At 37.2% G+C, this 24992-nt stretch overlaps 2 protein-coding genes across 8 annotated transcripts in view; one reads left to right on the top strand and one right to left on the bottom strand.

The window, feature by feature from the left end:
- Positions 1–1512: 1512 nt before the first annotated feature.
- frtz (WD repeat-containing and planar cell polarity effector protein fritz) lies at positions 1513–22742 on the top strand. 6 transcript variants are annotated; one of them, XM_073969436.1, is made up of 8 exons: positions 1513–1669; positions 12241–12856; positions 15539–15839; positions 15900–16224; positions 16293–16918; positions 16983–18195; positions 21947–22106; positions 22208–22742. In XM_073969436.1, the coding sequence occupies exons 2-8, from the start codon at positions 12436–12438 to the stop codon at positions 22366–22368; spliced, it is 3207 nt and encodes a 1068-aa protein (XP_073825537.1). In that variant the 5' UTR covers positions 1513–1669; positions 12241–12435; the 3' UTR covers positions 22369–22742. The 6 variants fall into 6 exon arrangements, with proteins under 6 accessions (XP_073825537.1, XP_073825536.1, XP_073825532.1 ...); XM_073969435.1 differs by having other exon boundaries at positions 12069–12856; XM_073969431.1 differs by lacking the exon at positions 1513–1669 and adding an exon at positions 11225–11312 and having other exon boundaries at positions 11386–12856.
- Positions 22630–24992, bottom strand: part of mRpL48 (mitochondrial ribosomal protein L48) — a 38575-nt gene continuing 36212 nt past the window's right edge. For both annotated transcript variants that reach the window (XM_073969439.1, XM_073969437.1), the window contains exon 5: positions 22630–23052. In XM_073969439.1, the coding sequence (XP_073825540.1) occupies positions 22749–23052 (304 nt within the window). In that variant the 3' untranslated portion in view covers positions 22630–22748. The remainder of the gene's footprint in view (positions 23053–24992) is intronic.

Raw genomic sequence — 24992 nt, 5'->3', positions numbered from 1 at the left:
CAATATAGACCATATATGGTCCTCTGTGTTCACTGTCATATACACAATCAATTATATTTTCATTAGTTTTGTTTTGATCGACAATGTTTAAGATCTTTTCATTGCTTGTACATACTTGCCTGGCTAGATTTTGGCTAGAATTTACCTCCTGTTTCTCATTGTGGACTGCTGCTGCAATATCACTGTGTTTGTTATGTGTATCCATATTTATTTCATCTCCTTCGTATTTTGACTTTTTTGTAGTGTCTCTTGCTCTACTATTACTTCTACTTCTCACTTTGAATGCACTTTGTCTTATTTTTCCCCTTTCAGAGATAGGGGGAGGGGAGGAGATAGGCTTTTCTCCCCCCTCCATTTTGATAGCTCCCTTTACTTTTTTAAAATGATTCTTGTTATTCTTTCTTCTCTTACACTAATACAATTATAATTGTAGCGTCACTTGGGGATAACGGTACCCAAATTCCACAAAGTACTGTTCTTTTTCTTTCTTTTTATTAAATTAAATGAAACTGAAACTTATTGATCAAATTTTTTTTCAGGTAATTATTTTCTTTAAACACCAAATTAAATCAAAATCCATGTTTTTGTTATGTTAAATTTTTTATTAAAGTATTTTAGGATAAAAAAAACTGTATTGCCGCACAAGGCGGAATACACAAATCTTGTTGAAACACTTTTTGCTCGGGTTATTTGTTTTAAAACGATTTTATTTAATTATCCAATATTACACAGAAGCCATTGGCTTCATGAATAAATTTCAATTCAAATGGGGTTTTATTTAATATTATATTATAATTTTCACACTATGGCACATTAACAATTCACAACAAATTTCACTTGCTATGGCTGATACGTATTTACGCCTCGGCGTTCACAAAGAGAGTGTGAAGTTTGCAAGTTTTGTTGTGCGCTCTTCTTCTTATTCTTCTTTGTTGGTAATAGCCTTGCCAGATTTATGAAATTGCCAGATTGCTAGATTGCTGCTAATTCTAGATAAATAATAAATAAGGTAGATGGCATGGTACAATAATTTAGATATCGCCGAATTATAATAAAATAATAATTCGAATATATAATATATATAATAATTATAATAATAATAATTTGACATTTTGCGCAAATAATTCACTGAAATCAAAAAGGAGAAAAAAAAACAATTGGTTTTATTTAATAAAAATACATTTTACTTTTCCAAAAAAATTTGTACGTGTGACTACCAATTTAATTTCTCACATGCCCGAAAAACCAACCGCGAAATTTCACTTAATTTCAATGAATTTATTAATTTTTAATCCGATAATATCGATAGAAAAAACTATCTATTGATATTGAATTTTTAAAAAAAAATAATGGATATTATCGATAGTGCCATCGATTTTTTGTCAGCTCAGCAGCCCGTCCGTCAGACAAGCGTTGCCGCCTGATTATTATTTTACTATTTTCAAAATTCTAATACGGCATCGCTGGTAGATAGATAAAGCTTACAACTTATCTATTGATCTATGTCAGTTGTGTCGGTAATCGTCGGGTCCTCGGGTCGAATATTAACCGTGAAATTTCCAAACAAAAATTAAATTCACGTATTAATAAAAACATTGGCAACCGACAACTACCACGCAACCTCGCACCAATTAACATTACAATTTCCTGAAGATTCTATATATAATTTGTATATATGTATATTCTATATATTACATTTATTAGCTATTTGCTTTGTGACCCCACAAAACGACGTATTTCCAAAGCATTATATTCATTGGGATTTTCATCGATGGCCAAACGGTCATGTTGTGTCCTATCGATGGTCAAAAGACGAAAACGAGTCTCTCTATTATTACGGCCCTCCTCCTCCACTCTTTGATTCCCAATTCAAAAGTTTTAACATTTCTAATAACTTGTTTGAATAAAGTTCCATGAACATGTGGTACTTTTTGTATAAATTTCAATATAAGCTAAATAGGAAAAATGTTCTATGTATGACTATGTTCTATGTATAACTTTATAGTTACACAATACAGTGAATCACAGTCAAAGTCAAGGCAAATTCATATAAGGTATACGAATGAATTACAACAACTAACAAATTTACAAAAACAACATTATTGTTATTGAAAATTAATTGTCAAACATAAATACGGAAAAACATAAATACGTTTTGAAAATCATCTAAAATAGAACAAATTTGAATCAAAATGTAAATATAACGCATTCAGAACCCTCGTATGTAATTATTATTTATTATACGTTTATGATGAAAATAAGTATTTTATGGTAGCAAATTTCGAAGTTTCAAATTTCACGAGTAGACCCTATTACATTTTGAAAACCAAATATACAAAAAAAAGTAAAAATAAAGCGGATTGTCACTTCTACCTTCTATAATGCTCTGCAGAACCTGCAAGAAGCTACTATTTTTTACTACGATAACATTTTTTACTTCATGCTATCGAAAACCATATTAAAAATTAGTAGATTCTTGCAGTACTGGAACAAACTATAAATGTGCCTTGGTCAAAGTATCCACTTCACTTTCTTTCATTAAAACTGCGATTTCTAAGAGTTAATTAATGATAGCGATTTCATTCTTTTTTATATTGTTACATTATACCCCGTTTATATAACCGGGTTTAACAAACCGACTGGGTTTTAAATGTCAATTCCATTGCTTATATTTCAAACAAATCCTCATAAAGAAGGTTAACCCTTCAAAAGGCTCTAATATAAACAGCATATTAGTGTCTTAACTTAATTATTATAAAATAAAATTAACAAAATTCAGGTAAGTTTAGATAAAAAAAATAAAAATTTTTAAACAACATCGATTTCTACCTCACAGTGAAAAGTATGCACTCTAAAAGTTTCATGAAACAAAAAGGATTTTTGTAGGGTTTCAGTCCTTGGTATGACATCCTTTGTTATCCTTTACAGCTTTTAGCCTTTTTGGCAAAGATTTAATATATTTGCCTCCAAACTACTCCATAAATTATCTATAGGATTCAAATCCGGGGATCGGGGAGGTGTTTGAATCACTTTTGGACAGTTACATAGCATCCATTTTGGAAAAATATGTGATTTGTGCTCGGGCTCATATATTGATAAAATTGGAATGTTGTCCCAAATCCCATTTTTTCAGCGCCTAAATTTCAAAGTATCCTTTCAGAATGTTTAAATAATACATCTTATCCTTAATTCCTTCGATAAAGACACGATTTCCTACACCGAAGCACTCATACAACGCCATACCACAACAGAGTCTCCTCTGTGCTTTACTTTTGAAATTGTGTGTTTGGGGTCCAAGGCGGTATTTGCCCTATGACATACCTTAATTGGTCCATATGACCAAACCAGGTTAAAGTTGTCTTCATTGCTTTCATTGGCAGCCTGTTTTGGTCATATGGACCAATTAAGGTATGACATAGGGCAAATACCGCCTTGGACCCCAAACACACAATTTCAAAAGTAACGCACAGAGGAGACTCTGTTGTGGTATGGCGTTGTATGAGTGCTTCCGGTGTAGGAAATCGTGTCTTTATTGAAGGAATTAAGGATAAGATGTATTATTTAAATATTCTGAAAGGATAATTTGAATTTAGGCGCTGAAAAAATGGGATTTGGGACAACATTCCAATTTTTTCAATATATGAGCCCGGGCACAAATCACATATTTTCCAAAATGGATGTTATGTAACTGTCCGAAAGTGATTCAAACACCTCCCCGATCCCCGGATTTGAATTCTATAGATTCTTTATGGAGTATTTCGGAGACAAATATAAAAAATCGTAACATCTAAAGTATAGGAACCCTGAAAAATGCCTTGCAGGAAGGATGGGGAAAAATTCAGATATCGTGCACCGAAAGTTTTGTTAAATTTTTGCCAAAAAGGCTAAAAGCTGTAAAGGAAAACAAAGGATGTCATACCAAGGGCTGAAACCCTAAAAATTCCTTCTTGTTTGATGAAAGTTTTAGAGCGCATACTTTTCACTGTGAGGTAGAAATCGATGTTGTTTAACAATTTTTATTTTTTATTTAAACTTAACTGAATTTTGTTAATTATAGACCGTGTTTAGACACTCAAACTGGAAAGAAAATTTTTCTTCTCAATTTCTTTTAAAATTTCCTTGTTGTTTAGACACGGAAATATTGTCTGTGTCAATTTTATAATTTTTCTGATTGTTCTTTACACTCATTTTCTCATTGCGCCGTTCAAAAACAAAGCCAAGGCAAAATTGTAATGAAAAGTAAAAATGGACGTGTGTGATAAACAATTAATTATTAAAGGAACCATTGAATTGCATTTTAATTTTGACATTTCCACTTATTTCGAATTGTTTTTGCTTAAAAAAATAGTTTTTCCTCCAAATGTTTTTTTTTTGTAATTGTCTCCGCTGTTGTTTGTTTGTCGACAGAGAAAATAAAATGAAAGAAAATGCAAAAACAAATCTACAGCCCACTTCAGGTTGTATACGAAGAAAAACGAAACAAAACAGAATTTGCCAGTACTGAGGTGTGTGTACCCCCTCTTATTCCTCTCTACTCCCTCGCCCATAAACTCAATTTTCTTTCCCATCAAGTTTCCCTGTATAAACAGGGACATACCCTCCACCATATGGAGGGTATAATTAAATTTGTCATTCCGTTTGTAACACATCGAAATATTCGTCGGAGACCCCATAAAGTATATACATATATTATTGATCAGCATAAAATTCTATGTCGATTTGACCATGTCCGTCCGTCCGTCTTTCTGTCTGTTGAAATCAAGATACAGCTCGCAATTTCAAAGATAGAGTCAACATTTGGTACAGAAGTTTTTATTACTTGCAGGATGGTTGTTATTGAAAATGGGATATACCGGTCCACGTTTTGATATAGCCCCAATACCTCCCGTTTTTGGTATTTTTAAGGTTTTAGCTTCATTATCCTACCAAAATGGCTGAAATTTGGTACGTAGTCTTCTTTAGGGGTATAAAACTTTCCCCCAGAACTTTGTCGGTATCGGTCCATGCCTTCATATAGCCCTCATAAAATGGTACCTCCCGATTTTCGTTATTTTGAACGTTGTGACCTCAATATTCCACCGAAATGGCTGAAATTTGGTATTTAGACTTCGTTGGGGGTACTCATATAGCCCCATGGAATAAGTACCTCCCGGTTTTTTCGTATTTTGAAGGTTGTGTCTTCAATATTCCACCAAAATGGCTGAAATTTGGTATTTAGTCTTCAATGTGATATAAAACTGTTCGCCAGAAATATGTCTGTACAGGGCCACGCTTCCATAGAAGCTTACTTCTTGATTTTTGGTATTTTTTTTAGTTCTAGCCACACTCTCTTACCGAAATATAGGAAATTTGGTATTTAGTCTTCTTTGAGCCTAAAAACTTTGTGGTGGAGGGTATAACAAGTTCGGCCCGGCCGAACTTAACGCCGTTCTTACTTGTTTTATTTTATATTATTTAAGTTAAGGTACTAATGTAACAATATAAAAAAGAATGAAATCGCTATCATTATTTACTCTTAGAAATCGCAGTTTTAATGAAAGAAAGTGAAGTGGATACTTTTGACTGTGATACACTGTAACCGCATTTCGTTAATTTTAGCTGTGTTCCAGAACTAAAAAGTTTTTACAATTTTTACGACTTTTACACATTTTACTCGAAAAACCGTTCCCGTACACAAAAAAGTTGTAAAATGTTCACTTCTCTTTAAACAAAAATGGCGCTGAATGACGCTCTCTTTAAAAACTTTTTACTCGAAAAATTTGAGCGTGTAAAAAATAGTAACATGGTTGCCGGCGTCTGATTGGCTGTTACGCCGACTTTGACATTTGTTCCAGCTTTTTTGACGTTTTTTCCATTTTTGCGTTCCCGAACTTTTTGAAATAACTTTTGTGTGACAACAATTTTTCTCTATTTCTCTCTTTTACGAGTTTTACTATTAAAAAGTACGGGAACAAAGCTTTTATTTTATTATACATACACATAGCCCAGAAAGTCTGCGTTCACCTTACTAATTTTCAAAAATGATGCTATAACTTTAATAAATAGGTAAATGAGATCAGTTTTTCTTTCATAAATATGTTATTGGAACTCTTTAGTACCAGAATAAAAAGAAAAATTCCAGAAAATATATCATTTTTGCGAAGATAACGTTAAAAAAGTGTTACAACTGCTAAATTAGAGCCCCAAAAAGTCTGCGTTCACTTTGTATGTTGCAATAATACCGTTAGTTTTTTTGAATTTTTGTGCAGTTTTCTCCCATTTTTAATCAATATTGTCACAACTGGTCATTCTGTGAGGTCGTTGGCACATTTAACTTAAAAAAGTAAAATATTTCAAGAATGGAAAACAAGGACAAAGAAATTGGCATCGATAAAAGAAAAATTCTAGGTAAATTATGGAAAAAGCTATCGAAATATTGGCGAAACTGTAGGTAGAACATATTAGTCCATACATAGAGTGATAATTAACTATAAAAAAATCGGAAGTTTGAAGTCAATGCCCAGACTTTTTTACCGTTATCTTCGTAATAATAATATATTTTCTGAATTTGTCTTTTTATTCTGGTAGTAAAGAGTGCCAATAACATATTTATGAACGAGAAACTGATCTCATTTACCTATTTATTAAAGTTTTAGCATCGTTTTTGAAAAGTAGTAAGGTGAACGCAGACTTTCTGGGCTATGTGTATGTATTTAAGTTAAGACACTAATGTAAAAATATAAAAGGAATGAAATCATGACATGTTATAAATATGGATCTTCACATTTAAGAGTGTATTGCTCTGTTCCAGAACCTGCAAGAATCTACTAATTTTTACTACGATAACAATTTTTTCCTTTATGTTATCGGAAAAAATAGTGAAAATTAGTAGATTCTTGCAGTTCTGGAACAGACCATATGTTATATGGAATGAATAAGTATGGTACACCTTGATTTTAAGTTATTACTTAGGGGTGCCACCGTAGTGCAATGGTATGTACACCAGCGTACGTAAAAATACTTTAAATAACATTTCCAATCGTTTCGTTTCGTATTTTCCATAGGAACAATACAAAACGAAACATAACCCACGTTGGCCGAGCTCGCTGTTTAGTTTTGTTTTGATTACATTCGTGAGTGCAAACAAAACGAAAAGCGAAAAGTACTCAACTCCACAAGAGCAGATAGAAAACGGAATAGTACTAAACACATGTGAATAAATCAAAAACGTTTGGTGGTTGATAAAATTCACTGTGGTATGCTGATTGGTGGTTGATAAAATTCACTGTGGTATGCTGATTGGTGGTTGATAAAATTCACTGTGGTATGCTGATTGGTGGTTGATAAAATTCACTGTGGTATGCTGATTGGTGGTTGATAAAATTCACTGTGGTATGCTGATGCTAACTTATAGGGTTGTTAAGCAATCACATGTGCGTGTGTCTGAGTGTGTCATTGACAATACGCACGGGAAACTTTTCCCAAAAATACTTTTTGTTTCGGTGGTGAATGAAACAACTCGGCAAAGCATAGCCGAAGTTACAATACAGCAATCGTACGGTTTCTATCTTTTTACATTGAAAAGTTTTTGTTTTGGTTGTGAGAATGAAACGATTCAGAGAAGCTGAAAAGTTTGTGGCTTTGTGTGATTGGTACGGGAATCGTTTTGTTTGTTTTCGTTCATTGATGTACACCCGCCTTGCACTCAGAAGGTCGTGGGTTCGATTCTCCGGCCAGGCAACATCAAATTTTCAAAGGTGGCTAAATACCCCTCAGTAATGTTGACGACATTTCCTGAGTATTTCAGCCATGTAAATCTTCTATACAAGTGGTGTCTTAGGACACGCCGTTCGGACTCAGTGATAAACTGTAGGTCCCATATCATTGAGCTAATATGAATCGGGATGCACTCATTGATATGAGAGAAGTCTCCCTTGTCCCGTCGGGGATGTTTGTGGAACAATTATTATTATTATTATAATTAGAGTTGAGAACTACTTTGACCGCGATTTATTTAAAAATTCCTCCAGCGATTTTTTTTTCACCTATGAACATTGCTGTTTCAGAATTCGCACAAAATTTCCCAGGTGTAAGTGGTTTTCCTTTAAAGTTAGTTAAAGACACCATACATGACATTGTTTTATAAGGAGGCGATGCAGTCAGTGCATTGTTCCAATTTGAACTTATACAGTTTGTCAAGTAATTGTTTTCGAACCAAGAAAACTAAGAGTTTTCTGTATTAATTTATGAAAAATTACATTATAATTTTGATAAAAATTTCGGGTTTTTTTTGCAAAAATTTGTTGGACGACTTATTTAAGACAAGATAGGATGTATAAATAAAAAATTAACCCACGTAGTCCAACAAAAAATAACGAAATGTGATGGAGGTTCCAATATACCCCATATTTTCGGTAAATACTTGAAAATCAGGACAATCTATGAATTTTATTTTTAACAGGGAGTAAAGGCCTGCGTACATAAGCTGCTTTGCCTGATTGCCTTGCTTTGCTGCTTCAATAAAAAATAAAAGAACAAAGAAGGTCGACCCAATTTCCAACTGATGGCAACCCAGTTCGAAATTTCGTCTTTATTCTATTATTTTTATTACGTCAGAAATGAAGCAGGTAAGTCCCAATTTACATTAGGCGAGTTTACTTGCGGCAAGTGTCAGTTTGTAGGTGAGAGAGGGTGTTGAGAGGCAAAGGGTTACCATATGCCTCACCTCCCTCTCCTTCAAATTGACAATTGCCGCAAGTAAACTCGCCTAATGTAAATTGGGACTAAGCAAGGCAATCAGGCAAAGCAGCTTATGTACGCAGGCCTTAACTGCTAACAAGTATCAACAATATTAGGCATCGAATATCCGTTCTAGGAGGGTTACCATATGGACCAAGGGAGTACCAGGTCATATTACTTGTAAACAGGGTCCTGTAGGTTTTAAACCGGGAATATCTGAAAACTAAGACGATTTATGAGTTTCTTTAGTTCACTAGGATGGATTGCCATCAACAAAAATAAATATTACCTTCAGAATAATTAAATCAGGAGGGTTGCCAGATGTACGAAAAGAAGGGTACCAGGTTATATAAACAGTAAATGAAAACAAAGTTAATATACCCTTCGTACTATGATGGAGGGCATATTTTCTTAAAAAATATCGTTTTAAAATTTAGGATTATTTTTTGGCATTTTAATATTTATTTTGACCTTTTTTAGGATTATTTTAAAGCTGATTTAGCTGCAAAACTTTTTTAGATCTGGTCACACTGCACGATGGGGCCAATGACAGGTTTTCGAGGCAACAAATCACTGGGACAAGCTAGACCTTCCAAATTTTGTATAGATGTTTATAATGGTCTTAGAAACTAATATGCCAAATTTGGTTCATATCGGTTCATATATACATATAGCTCCCGTATATATGTTCGCCCGATTTCAAGCAATTGATGGGCCAAACACGCAAATTCTTCCCAATTTTTATGCGATTTGGAAAATACCACGGAATTAGGACTACAAATAAGTTTGCCAAGTTATATTGAAATCGGTTCAGATTTTGATATTGCTCCTATATATATGTTCGCCCGATTTCAGGCAAATGAATGACCAAGCATGCAAATTCCTTCAAATTACAATAAAATTTGGAAAATGTTACGGAATTCGGACAACAAATAATTTTGTCAAGTTATATTGAAATCGGTTCAGATATAGATATAGCTCCCCTATATACATATGCTCAAATTTCATGGTTTTGTCTGTGGTTTGTTATAAGTTAATAAAAAGAGGTTCCAAATTTAGTAAAGATCGGTTAAGATTCCGCCACAAAAGCCAAAGTTTGTCTGCGATATCTTTGAAATTATATATTATTATATACGTCTATTAAATTTTTCCGAAATCCAATTGATAACATTAATGGGTTTCCGATTATTCTCCAACCAAAACATAAAAATGTCCTTATTTTAACGACATATGAAATCAGATTTTTATGAAAAGGCGCAGATGGTTCCAGCTAATTTTTTCACAAAATGATAGTACACATTAATACCTTTCACCACATATATATAATATCCTAGATCTACCTAGATCTCAAAAGTTATACTCCAGAGAAAACATGGATAACAAAGCAAAATATTCCAAAAAAAGACATCACATCTTAACTCAAAAATACATTTACCGCACATAACATTTTTATTATTTGTTAACACTATCTTATTTTATATACCCATTGAAGAGCTTTCCATGTTTTAAAAAGATAAAAATGTTGAAATGTTCTTTTTGGCGCCTAAAATGCTTTCACTACTTATTTATAATGAATGTCGGAAACTGATGCATATGAAAATATGTCACCATTGCCAGATCAGTATGTCGCTATGTGATGTAACCAGATTGATTTATTTTTTTTTTTATTTTTAGTGATTCAGAGTGTTGCCAATCGAAATCCGTTATTACTTTTTTCAAATTGTTCACTTCAAAAATTGACTTTTTGCCTCGAAAACCTGCTATTGGCCCCATCGTGCACTGTATGGAACTCGACCTAACTGCTATGCCTAAATACGACCGTATTCCCAGGGCGTGTGTGGTGAAAAAAGTAGAACACATGTATTCCTATAAGAACTACCGAAATACGTCGAGCGTATACTTTTTGTAAGTTGAACATTTTCAACTTTGACAGAACGTACGATATGTTATTGTATGTATGTATGTGTGTGTTTTGTATTTTGAAAACAAAAGCCCAACAAAACATGAAATACAATTTATTGCAAAGGAAAAATGTTTGTTTTACGAATGAAAATATTTAATAAAGTTTCAGTTGCGGTTTTTGTGTTTTAGATGGGATTTCGGATTCAACGTATTTGGGTAATACGGACGCTCAGAGAGCGTTGTTGTGGTAGGTAGGTGAATATTTTTTGTACGTCACGACTTTAATTAGGTATAGCTGTAAGAGTGCATAATTTCATGAAATTTATTTCGCCGTGTGGCAGGGGGCTATTTCTCTTTCGAGTTGAGTCGAATACTCGAAGATATTTTTTCACATGCGTTTGTCTGCCGTTTTGGTCGGTTTTCCATTTAATAAAGTACGGGAACCGACCAATGTTGTTGGCATGTAATCGCTAAAACGGCAACATTGATCTGTTATACGTTATACGCTGGTATTTATTTCTGTTGAAATTTGTAAGAGAGCTAGTATTCGGTTACTCTATCAACGATCAATGTGAGGTACCAATTTTACGGATGACAGTTAACAATAATTAAAAACTAACTACTGTTTTTAGATGAAGATATACTAAAATAGCAAATAAAAAAACAAACCTTACTATGATGAATGTGGAAGAGTAAAAAATAATAGCTTTGCTCAAAAAGAGTCGTTAAATATAAAATTAATAATTTAACCGAATTCAATTACAGGTGGTTGATTATTAAAAGAGGCTGGTATCTATTAAGCTATTAAGACAGGTTTCCAAGATTAACCATGCACTGCTAAACCGTGCCTTATCGTTTGTGGTGTTTTGTTATTAGAGAAGAGGAAGACAACTTGCTAGCAACAAAAATCATTAAGTGCAATTATACAAACATTTATTTGTTATAATTTTAATATAAATTACAGTTAGTTGATGATGTAAATGTAGAGAAATTTAACTAATTAAAACGGTACAAATTAGCGAAATTATGTAAATATTAAATCGATTTACAAAAAATATAAGAAAAAAATATAAGGAAAACGCAAAAAATATGAGATGTGATTAATGAATGAATGAAATGCCCAAACATCAAACAGCAGAGCAGAGCAGCACCTCAACATTGAAGACATACCAAAGCAAAACGAATGGGCATAGGCAATGTGAGAAAAATTTACAACGACAACGTCGAAAAGAAACAATTTTCAATGCGCATAATCAGCGGACCAACCAACCATTGTTGTGGACCAACCATTTGTAAAGTAAAATTTAATATCGAATTTTGTTTAGTGTGAGTGCGTGTGTAATAGGTGGATGCACTTGTTCAGCGTTGGAGGTGGTGGATTTGCCATTATTAATTTAGAAAACAAAATATAAAGTTTTTTTTTTAATATTTCTTCTTCGTAAGGGCAGTCCATAAATTGTTATTATCGTTCATTCGTTGCTTGGAAAAACTATAATCTTGGATTTAAAGCCTGCATTACAAAGCCAATGTGCGCGAGTGCATTATTATTACACAGTGGTGTGAGATCAATTATGAAAAGAAAAAACATCTTACAAAAAAGAACCGTTCATTTAACGCTAGCATAAATTAAATATAAAAAAGAAGAAAAACTAATGCAAAGTAGAGGGAGAAAGAAAAAAGAGAAAATTTTCCAACCGCTAAAAAAACTGGGAGGAAATAATGCAAATCGTCATAACGAAAACACCTGTGTTGTGAATAGTGCTTATAAGAAACCTAAAGAATTCCAAGTTAAAATAGCTTCACGAATCCTAAAAAATGCTTACTCTACTAAGTGAGTGTCATTTTTGGACAACTCGCGAGGATATACGCATCAAACATACCGATTTCGGTTGTTTACGTTACACCCGACATCGTGAACTACAACAATTGCCTGCCAATGACGTTTATGCTGAAGCCAAGCGGGATTACATAGAACGTCGTAATGGTGTAGCCGTATTGAAGAGATCCCGCAAAGCGATTGGTCGCCTAAAGGATAATCTCAAACGGTTGGAAGAACTTTTTCGTGCTCATCATAAAGTTGTTCATATCCATTGGCCCGAAGATTCACATGTTTTGCTATTGTTTGCAAATGGTATTATAGCACACATATGCATTGATGCATTTACCGGTGACATATCTCGTATGGTGTATGAAAAATATTTAGTTGGAAAATTAGCTGCTGAAACAATAACAGATGGTAAGTAGAAAAAATGAGAAATTTTGATATGGTATTAGTAAAGATAGGTTTGTGTCTTAAGTCTTTTGTTTTCATAGCTTATTTTACCGGGAAATTTTTGCTTACGATTTTTTGACAAGGAATGCTTGCGGAATAAGTTGAAATCCTCTTGACAGATCAGAACATAAATTTAAGCAAATTGACACCACAACAACAATAACATATGCAATTGGTTGTACCGAATCGATCCGAAATTTAAAGCGTTTCGTCCAGCAGCTACCAACCCAACAACAACAAAGTAGATGTTCGACAGTCTCTATCACTTCTGCGGCCGGTACTGGGCTATTAAAGCCCTGTACCGTGACTTTATTCCGTTTATTTTTCCTACCCATCGTAGTAATTCATTTTAGAGGAACTACGCCGACCTTTTTTTGGTTCACGATGGATCCTAGAGATCCGCAGAGGTGAGATGTACAGACATCTATTAGGGGTTGCCTCTGTTAGAAGCCACTCCTCTAACCCTAGAACACTGAAGATCCAGAGGATTCTCAAGGTTGAAGAGACATGTTTGATCAGGTCTGTCGAAAGTTTACTTTCAGACAGTTCTAATTCAACATGCCGCAACAACACGCTTCCCATCCATCATCCGGGAAGACTTGTCCAGTAGGAGAATGGCAACTCCGCTGGACTTTCATTCTTAACTTCTCGATTGAGGATGGAAGTCGTTCTTGATGAGAGACCACAGGCCAGATTGATGTGGATGTCCTGTATCCAGGTTCCAAGAGCGATCTGCAATGTCCTTTCCCAAGGTAGATCTTATGAAGTTTGCGGATATAGTAGCACATTGGTCGTCGGGCAGATTCATCAACTGGTAGATCGAGAGATTTAGAGCCACCTCTCATTTCCCATTATATTACTAAGACCTGGAACCCACCAAAGTTTAACGATATTACGTAGAGCAGAGCAGAGCTTTCCAGATAGCTCGATAATTTATGGTTTAGGACTGGAGAGCCTTAAGGGCCGTTAGACTATCGATATATACTGAATTCCCCATATTCTTCTTACCGTATCCAACAACCCCATATAAGGCGGTTTCTACTGATTTACCTTTTGAGATCAACTCTTTTTGAAACCTAATTTCCAGATTCCGTAACCTTTCCATCGTCTTTAATAGAAAGGATAAAAGACAGATTGATCTGGAGAGGGTGGAATACAGGAGAGGTCGATGTTTAACAGTCATGGAGATATCACCCCACCTTGAGAAACTCCTTGTTTTACTCTGCGGGGCTTGAAACTCTTTATCTGACTGGCGTCCACACAAATAATTGATTATCCAACGTTTCAAACTTGTCAGGAGGGTTGTCTGCTCAATGTCCTCAAACAGCGAAGAGTACTTGACAGTATCAAAGGCTTTTGGTAAGTCGGGCGCCACGAACACAGCTTGCTCTGGTTGAGTCCTCGGCTAATATGTGTGGAGATGGCGTGCAGCGCTGTTGTTGTGCTATTCTGCAAATAGAATGATCAGCAACGGGATAGCTATTTCTGACGCTGTGGAGGAGTAAGCCTCAAGAGTCTTTGCTACGGGCAACAAAAGCGAAAACGGTCTGTACGATTCACATTTGCTGGCATCCTTGCTCATTTTCCACACCTCGGGAAGAATGTGGGTGGTTAGCTACAGGTTGAGAACTTTAATGAGATTTTCAACTCCCGGCTCACCCAACTGCCTCGGCATTATGATTGAGATTTAGGTTCCTGATGACATTCGCAACATCTTCCATTGTGAATTGTGGTTATTCCTTCTCGATAGGAAGAGATATAATGCGTCGTAGTACTCTTCTCTTCGTCCTGCTATTCGCAGGGTGCTCGACATACTGTCTTCACATCAGTCAGAGTAACATCGCCATAGGTTTGAAGTTTTATTTTCGGTTTCTTTGGGGTTTTTAATAAAACTTCGTATATCCATGAGATATTGATTAGTGGGGGAACTGGGATCGACTGCAGTATAGCTTCATTACCACGACAAGGACGTAGGATTAAGCCTAATACTCTTTGAGGGACCCAATTATTCACTAGGCTCCGTTCAAGTACAATTGGACCTCTACGAAAACCGATAGGTACGTGGTTGCTACCAAATTTATAAATGACCACAGATTCCTCAAATTTTAAACTTTGGAAGTCGTATTCTAATGTTTCAAGTGTGTGTGGAATTGTCTTTAATTAAAAATTCCCTAACAAAATGTTAGCTCTTAAAGTTCATTTTGTCGAAACTATATACAGATGAATATAATTTCAATTCTAAATTAGATTTATTAATCCATGAATTCTCACATCGCCAAACAGTCTGTGCTGTGTTTATGTTAAATAAAACATTCACATTCATACGATGCTACAAGATTTCTGCAACTACAAAGACCGACCACCCTTTTGAAGAATACTGTATTTTTCACTCTTTCCTTTCACCGTTTACACTGCTGGTATCAACTTCAGCCTCGACATAACGTTCATTCATGTCTTCTTAAGCATCATTGCTCATGCAATTAAATGTTAATTACTTCTTTGTATTGTACTATGTATTTTGCCTTTGTCATAGACTCTTGCACATTTTATTACACTTAATTCTATTAATAATGTCTACTTCTCTTCATCTCGTTTTTTTGCAATTTTTCTTTTCATTTTTGTTGTTGTTTTTATCTTTCTTCCAAGCATTTTTTACGCATTCCCACATTGTGGTGGCCTACAACACCAACCAGGTGACAGTTATACATTTGCAGAAACCCAATACACGAACACAAGGTCCTGAGAAAATTTCCAATATGGAACCAAAAATATTTCATGCCATTATACCGGGCCATGCAGAACGGAAATTAGCACGTCGTATTAGTGTTAATACCAATAACGATATGTTTGTTATATGGACAAAATCATCACAGAATGAGGTATTTCCATGGCGGCCTACAATACGGGATCAGGATCGTGCCAATATACATGTGTTCAAGTTGAAGGGGTGAGTAGTATGATAAATTTAAAATGCTTATACAGTAACGAGTTTGTGATTTTGTTGCAGCAATCAATTGGATTTCTTCGCCTATTGTTGGTCCGAAAACGACCCCTTGTGTGTGGATTTCCTACGTTCTACCGAAAACCAAATTTTAACTTTAGAACAGAAAATTTCCCGTAAAGGTGAAATCTCCGCCGAAGTCTGTAGCTATGAAATTGTTGTGGGTAAAATGCAAAGGACCCCCTTGTCATCTATAGCCGTGGGTACCCAAATTACGTGTTTTGCCTTTAGTCCGGATCAGGAAAAACTTTTCTTGGGTAGTGCAGATCGTAATATATGTCTGCATGATTTGGTATTACAATCAACAAAATGTGTTACACAAATCGATATTGTACGTAACTTCCCTCCAGGGAAATAAATATAGATTCTATAACTAATCCCCCACCAATCTTGTTACAGGTACCCATACAATGCTCCTGGCACAGTGATTCCAGCCTAATTGTAATTTCCAATACAAGATCCCAATTCCAGTGTTTTGATTTGGCCCTCACCCCGGTGGGCAATCAATTGCAAAGTGAAGATGTAACACCCTCTAATTTGTTGGATTTATCACATTACTTTTCGGCCCAACCAACGTTGTTGCAAATGTCATTTAGCCGCAAACCAGAACTTCATCACTATTCCCATCCCTATGCAGCCACAGACTGTTTTCTATTACTACTCTACGATCAAGGCCCGATTGGTTGTTTACGTTTCTTTGCTGGGGCGGGTATGCGTGGTGATATTCACAATTCCGGTCTAACAGCTGATGTCATAATGGATAAATATTTGGCCTTAAATCAATTGGAAAAGGCCGTAAATCTTCTCAATGCCCTCAATTGGGAAACGTATGGAGCCGTATGTCTAATATCATTACACAAAATTGCCAATCATGTTTTCTATCGTGGTGATCAAAAGAAAGTCCGCATTGAACTTATGAACAGGGCGCTGAAAACATTTTCCGATTCGCTTACAGAAGAGACAAAAGATGAATTTAGTGATCAAGTGTTTGATTTGAAGAGGAGATTTTTCTTTTTTCTCTTGAGGTATGAAATTAACGACACCTCCTAAAATATTACGTAACTAATAATATAAATAATTTTCTCGCAGGCAAAATCTCTTTGCCGAGGCTTTCGAAGTGGCCCAAGATATAGAAGACTATGATCTGTTTATGGATCTCTTTAATGTTACAAAATGTGATCCAAATCTGGTGGAATTTTCTGCAGCTTGTTTTAGTCAGGCGGCAGCCATATTACACGAAGAAGATATGGTCAATGGTAATGTGAGTGCCAGTGATTTTCGTTCGGAGTCTGTGTGTTCGCAATCTACTGGCTCTGATACCACCACCAGTCGCAGCAAATCCCAACAACAGCAGCAGCTACATCAAAAATTTCTCAAAGATTATGTGCCACCTTTACCCTCGTTTAAGTCCAAGGTTTTCAATGCCGAAATGATAAAAATAAATATGCCAAAATCAGGAACTCACACAACAGAGCCTCACATCACAACACAACAACAAGAAAGAACACGACCACCTCCGCCACCCATACCAGACAAAAAACAGACTAAATTAAATCCTACCACATTATCGGCAGCAAAATCGGCGGCTTTAAGTAGCAATTTAGCCAATTTAACAATAAAAAGTGCAAGAAATTCCCTTCAGGGAAATCAGACAATGAATACTCATACATCCTCTGGCATTACACCACAATGGTCTGATTTGGGTATTTCAATGAAAAATCCGTCCATTAAATCTGCATTTACACCTCTATATAATTCCCACAATGGTGGTGGTTGTTTGGTCATGCCACACATCAATGGACTAAACACAAATGGAAATCTAGTAATACCCTCCACATCATCCTCTCTTGGTTATTTAAAACCAACAACAAATGATTCTGTAAATAATAACATTATTAATCAGCATCATCATCAACGTTACAATATGGCAACAGCATCGCCATCAGCAGCAGTATTACCCATTGCCCCAGTTGCCATGTATCAACCGAAATTTTTTCAACATCCTTTAGTATCTGGTACAATACCATCATCTTCATCGAGCAGTGGTGGTGGTGGTGGCGGCGGTACATCACTTGCTGCTCATAGCATTTCCAACGAAGAATACCAAAAGGTGTTACTAAGTAAAAAACCAACAGCTTCAATACTTTCAAATGGTTCAGCTACACAAAATGGCAGTAATACCTCCGTATTGAGTGGCATTAGCGGTGGACAAAATGGTCATATAAAAGATGGTGGAAAAAATGCCAATGGTGAAAAGAATAAAGTAAAATTTTCCGATACCGTACAAGTGGCAGTTGTGCCGGTGAGTATACTAAAACTAGCCAATGATTACCATAGAATTATAGCACTAGAGGGTAATGGTCGTAGATCCACATGATATCGCACCTTCTATCTCACTTTCTATCGGTGACTCTGTTGCCCGGTAAGGTTAGGTTTGAGGATCCACGACATTCTAATAGAAACCCAACTTGAGGCCATTGGCTCACTCTTTTCATACTATAAATTAAAGGTTAGCCTATGGTAATAAGGTCTGTAGATTCGGAAGGTGACGACGTAAGGGGTTATTCTGAAAGAAAAATCACCTTGAATTTTTTCTTCCCGCCGTTTAAATTAGCTTAAAGGGGAGAGTGAGAAACTTCGCGGGGAATTTACGTTCAGAATAAACCTCATAGAGTTACCTGATCTAAATGAAATTCACGACAATCTGACAGAACAATGTAGGCAACTACTAATCCTTCTAGATAAGACTCTGGCTCTGCGACTCAATCAGGGCAAATCTCACAAGCCTCAATCAGGGCAAATCTCTTTACGTTGGGAGATCACATGTTTTGGATATGGATTTGGATTTTCGCAATAGACACCAGCCAGTGCCCTCCCTAATCTTGGATCCTTCTGTATATATTTATCGAGGGCAATCATTCTCGCATTCGAGCGACCTTCTTCTCGTACGAAGCCGAGTGATTGCTCGATCGACGTTCGTTCCACTATCCTCTTAGACCAAATTCGCCTGTTGTGAAGTGGTTGCCTTCGCGCCTCTAGCCTGCTTTGAAGTTTACCGTTAGTCATATTAGCCACCAGACTTTCCGCCGCACCATTTTTCATCCTCGAAGTACATACTTCCTAAGGTGCTGGTGGTAGGATCCACCAACGTTGCAGTGATTTATGTAACAGTCCTCTGCATGCAAGCGGTGCTAGCTGAGGCCTTGTGTGGCTGCTTCGTCTGCGTCATCCCCTTCGGCTTATCCGACATCAGAGCAGGCGCACCTTGGTGATGTTCAATCGTTACTTTGGGGCCGATGGAGTCAAGTTGTTGTTGTTGTTGTAACAGTGTTTTTGTTATGTTTATTTGTTCGTTCCTCTGTTCAATCTGGCTCTGGGTCTATCTCCAGTTCAAGAAAAGTGGCTGCTTCGATGGGATGTATCCATAGATCCACTGGAGTTAGATGGGTAGGTTTGGCGGGGCAGTTAAAAAGGTGTTGTGTGTCGTGCGGGCCCATGCCGCATACTGGGCAGATGTCTTGCACGGTGCGATCGACTTCCGCCCAATAAGAATTTAGGCGACTGCAATATCCCGAGCGTAGTTGGGCCAAAACTACTCTAGTTTGTCGTGGCAGCTGACGCTCCTCAGCTGCGATAGATGGAGGATGTACTCCAAGTACTTTATTCACACTATAATTGCTTAAGGCCTTGGCAACTGCGTCCGTGTGAATGCTATTCAATCCTGTTGATCTAGGGGTTCTCTCCTGTATCGTTGGACCTCTAGAGCATGGATATCCTTCCTGATCTCCCTGAATGGGCCGGGCCTACCCACAAGATGGTGATTGGGATGGCTCACACGATAACATCCAAGCAGGTACTGCAACGAAAGCATCTCATTGTGTTGCTTTACAGGAAGAATTTTTGCCTCCTCATGTAGATGGTCCACTGAAGATTTGAGGAGGCACCCTGTCGCTGTTCTCAGGGCTGCATTTTGGCAAGTTTGAATCTTTTTCCAGTTCGAATCACACAATCTCGGGGACCAGACTGGAGCCGCATAGCTTACCACAGACCGACCTATCGCGTTATATGTGGTCAACAAGGTTTCTCTATCTGCACCCCAAGTGCTGCCGGCCAGGGACTTGAGGACCTTGTTCCTACTTTTCAACTTGTCGCAGATAGCTGTGGCGTGTGCGCACGACGTGAATGTAGTGTCGAATGTGACCCCTAAAATTTTAGGGCAGTTTGTGGTCGGAATTCTGCTACCGTCGACCACGACATTCAACTCACGTCCAAACTGCGCTGTCCATGTGGTGAACAGAGTGGCTGTAGATTTTGTGGGGGAAATCTGCATATTCCTCGAATGGAAAAAGGTGGTAAGATCAGTTAAATAGTTGTTCAGTCTCTCACAGATGTCATCAGGATAGGTACCCGACGCCAAGATCGTGCAATCATCCGCATACGTCACGATCTCAATGCCGTCTGGAGGGGGTGGAATACAGGAGAGGTAGAGGTTAAACAGTTCCGGAGATATCACCCCACCTTGGGGAACTCCCTGTTTCACTCTACGGGGTTTGGACTTCTTATTCCTGAATTCCACGTACGACTGGCGTCCACACATATAGTTGACTATCCAACGTTTCAAGCTTGGCCGGAGGGTTGTCTGCTCAATGTCCTCAAACAGCGTGGAGTGCCTGACTGTATCAAAGGCTTTTGATAAGTCAAGAGCCACCATCACTGTTCTATCGCACGGCCGTCTCTGGTTGAGTGGAGTCAAGTTGACTGGCTCTGCTGCAGACACCATTGGTGTCCGCAAGGGATCCGGATATCTTTTTTGAAGTGTGCGCAGCTTCAATCTCCCGGAATACCGCCTGCAAATTTGTCCGTCAACTAGGATGTGTAGAGTGATCCATTTCTTCATCTACAGCCTGGGTTGGTGCTCCCTAGAGAAACAGAGAAGGATGCCTCTCTCATTGATTGAGATGGGATGACCGAAGTGTCAATCTCATCCAGCCCGATCATGAATGTAAACTCGCCGTGAGTTTTGCCTCTCTGCCGTTGCAACTTATAGGAGAGAGTGAGCAAACTCACGGCAGAACTTTCCCGACACAGACCTCGAGCAATTCCTTGCTCTGAGTCTGAATTATGCCACCCACAACATTCATTGACGATATGGAGCAGCCCGAGGTTGCGTTTTTTGCCAATGGGCACGTGTTTGCATAACACCCCGGCGTTCCCACGGCAGCGGGTTCTATCGTACCGGATTGACCCGGAAAAACAGTGTTTCGGCCAGCGGCTGCCAACCCAGAATCAAACCTATGATTCTACGTAGGTTTGTATGCTGCTACAACAACAACAACAACAACAACAACCAGTGCATGACTAGTGGTCTGAGTACCTAACTTTTGCCAATAGAGCTTTTGCAGAAGTATATTGCAATAAGACCTCTATTGTCCGCTCCTCGATATTTATTTTTCCATTTCATGCGATGGTCGAGGATTGTACCGAAATTTTTAGCTTTGAGAGAAAGTGCTAATGAAACTCCATCCAAAACTGGTGGCTGGAAATCAGGTTCGCTCCAAGGCCATTGTTATGGGCCCAGCCTGTCAGTTACATCAGGTTCGACAAAGTTTGGTACTACAATATCATCAGCATAGGCACTAGAATTTTGTTTATCACCAGAAGCCCTCTGGGGAGAGAACTCCCCCCTCTAGCGGTGTACCTCTGCTAACAGTTTTCCTCACATAATTCTCTCCTTTTTGAGAATTAATGATCCTGCTTTTCAGCATCTCATCCATTCATTCCACTAGGTTGGAGAAAATTCCTGTTGAGATGTATTCATTCTTCCCAAAATTGAAAATCCTCTTTACCATCGATAAAGGTCGCCTAAGTAAAGTTTAAATTAAATTTTTAAATTTTTTAAAATTTCGACAATCTTTTCATCTTACTGGCTTTGTTATATGATATGGTGAAGGTTATTACGGGTTGCGTTGTAGTCACCTTGAAAACTTCCCAACAAATTGTTTCGGCGTAATTAATTTGTTTCGTTTAATTGAAAGGCTGTTGTATCTTTACAGGAAATTCCACGAAGAGATAAATCCCTTATAGCTAAACGAAATGGCTATGTACGACCACCACCAAGGAATTTTACCAATCCCAAAAAGGAATTGCAGGATAGTTTACCGTTATGTCATCCAAACGATGATTATCTAAAAGATTTTAATCCATTGCCAGCAGGTAGCCAGCCTTGAGAAATGACAACATTTCTTCTGTTCTATATTTCTATTTCTATTTTTTTCTGTGTACATAAAACAAAACTGACTGTTGTAAATTTTTAGCGGAATCTCATAGAGCAGTATCTAATGAACTACATTATCAGCAACATAACAACAATGGACATAGTGTAACATCAACTATAGCGCATGCAAACAACACATCCGCGACCACAGCAACAACTAATGCAGCGCCCATAAAAGTGGTACATTTTGGTGTCGTATAAAAATAAGCCATTTGTAGTACATACATACATACCGTACATAAATTGTCCACATGATATTCTGTTGAACAAAATGTCTTCCAAAACGAACATTCTCTCCCCGATAGATGTAAAGCTTTAAATCCTAATTATAAAACATTATTGGTTAAACATTTTAGGTAAATAGTTGTTAATGTTAGTTGTAACTATTATTATGCAATATTTATAATAATTGTTAAATGTTTTTTTTTTTTTCATATTTAAGTATAGCAAATATTACTACTATTTTAGATAGTTTAACAAAAAGGAAATGTTTTATTTTTTTATACGTTATTTTTTGTACACAATTTATTTTCTTATTTCGAAATAAAAACAAACAATTATTTATATTCACTGAATTCCAATTACTTTTTCTTTCCACCACTACCGCCACTTTGCATTTTTTCCAGTTCTGCTTTAAGTTCCAATAAATCTTTGTCAGGCACATAACGTCTTTCTTCACATTCATCTGTATGCTCTTGTATTGTCAATTCCACACCTTCGGGCAGTGCAGCCTGTGCAATGCGTAGAAATGCTGGATATAATGGTACATCAACATCTTGCAGTTGAATATTACGTTCATAGATTTTTAAGCGATATTCCGAATCGGTTACCATGGAGTTGGGTTTAAGTCTCTGTACGGTCATATTTTGTGGTGGAAGGGCATAACTAAAAGATATTTAAAAGATGGTCGTTAATTTAGAATTTATTTTTATTTATTTATTTTATTCATTTCATTCAATAATACTAAAGCCTTCAAGGCCAATAATTGTCCGGAATTGTTGTCATATTTTTGGAACTCTCCAAGTGTAGGAAAATGGTTTATCAGGTTATCAAATTAGTTTCAAAAAGAAGCCAATGTCCGAGTCCGAGTCTTGCGACACCACTTGAAGAGATGTTGTTTATGGCTGAAATACTCAGGAAATGTAAGCCGACATTACGCTGAGGGGATTTTCTGCCTTCTGAGTAAAGGGCAAACGTGCTTACCACTGCACCAGGGGGGTCAATATGATTTGTGAGAAGTCTTCCTTGTGCCTTCGAGAATATTGTGGGAACATTCCCGATCATAACTCCAACGAAACCGGTCCCAAGCTCGGCTGAGGTGGTGGGGACCTTGTCGCGAACAAATAAGATGGACTGAATATTTCACAGCACACCTTTGAGATGAGCAAAATATATCAATAGTAATCTACTACGGAAAAAGTAATACCTTATCGGCGGGTGTTAAGTAAACACGTACCCATCGTTATTAAGGGTTTGCGGTGAGGGTACCGACTGTAAAGGAGTTAGTTCCAAAGTCCTAAGTCCTAATTATGGTAGTGAAAGGCTATGCTTGGCCCGGAGGTAGACACCAGTCAAAAAACTGTAATGACTACACCGGATCCAGCCAAGTCCGGAAAATCGACGGTATCAAGCTGTCCGGATCCTTACGGACACTAATGGTGTCGGCGACAGGGCCAGTCACATTGATTCCATCGGCCCTAATGGCACGATGGGAATACACCAAAGGGGCTCCGAAGTCGGAGAAGCCGAAAGGCAGACGAAGCATCCTGACAAGGTCTCACCTAGTGTTAAGTTCTTGTGACTGCCGCTAAGCTGCTGGGGAAACAGGAGCTGGAAGGGTTCTGCAATTTGCAAAAATCTGGTAAACTGATAACTGCAAACTTGGTGACAACAAACAAGTCCGGTTCCTCGTGTAAAAATGGTACAAGTTAGAGGAGGAAGTTCCTCGGGAAGTCAGGTTAGTTCTGGTGGCCTTCTTGGCGGTGTCCTAGACTGACAAATAAAACACACAGACTGTTTGGTGTCCATGAAATACTATCTCTTTCTTACTTATCTTCAATAGATCCTGGGGACCGTTAACGTATTGCAGGAGCCTTAAATAGTTATGGGACCGGATAAATAAGTTCAAGCTCAATCGAGGTCTTAGAGTGAAGTGGCTGCCAACAAGCAACGGCAACTGCGCATACTATAATCTAACCATCCCATCATATATCTCAACCTGTCGATATGCACCCTCAACATCTCCCAAATCGGAAAATGAGGGTGGTGGTCTCGCCGCTAAAAACAAGAAAGAGTGCTACCAAAAGTATTCGAGTGAGTATTCATTCCGCAGTAGTACAGTACAACATCCCAACTACACGAAGATGGCTCTCAGCCTCTAAGCAAGTTGTGGACCGAATGACCCCCTTCGTAGCATTTGACCCACCAAGTATGTGCTAATGTCAATTATTATTCAAGAGAAAACGCCCAAAAGTCAAACGTTGTATATCCAATTATATTCGAAAACGCCAGTCGTATTTATAATATCTGCGGAACTGTTCAATTTGTAACTTTTGACTTTTTCTTACTGAAGACTACATGTAGATGGTAAAGTATGCGAATGATAACTCCATTAAAGGATCTTCATGAAAACCATTTCGAAAAAATTGGCATAAGGAAAACATTCAACTTAAGCCAAAAAACATTTCGAATTTACATGATATGCTCTCGCTGCAGTACCCAGTTGTTTTGGAACCAACCATCTCATCTTTATGATAAATACCAACAAAATATCAGACAGATCTGAATAGTGTTTACATTGAAAACTCTGATACGTAAAAAAATCG

Source organism: Musca autumnalis, unplaced genomic scaffold, assembly GCF_047663935.1.
Source record: "Musca autumnalis isolate F117 unplaced genomic scaffold, ASM4766393v1 scaffold_2, whole genome shotgun sequence".
Lineage (NCBI taxonomy): Eukaryota > Metazoa > Arthropoda > Insecta > Diptera > Muscidae > Musca > Musca autumnalis.
This window is presented reverse-complemented; position numbering and strand designations above follow the sequence as displayed.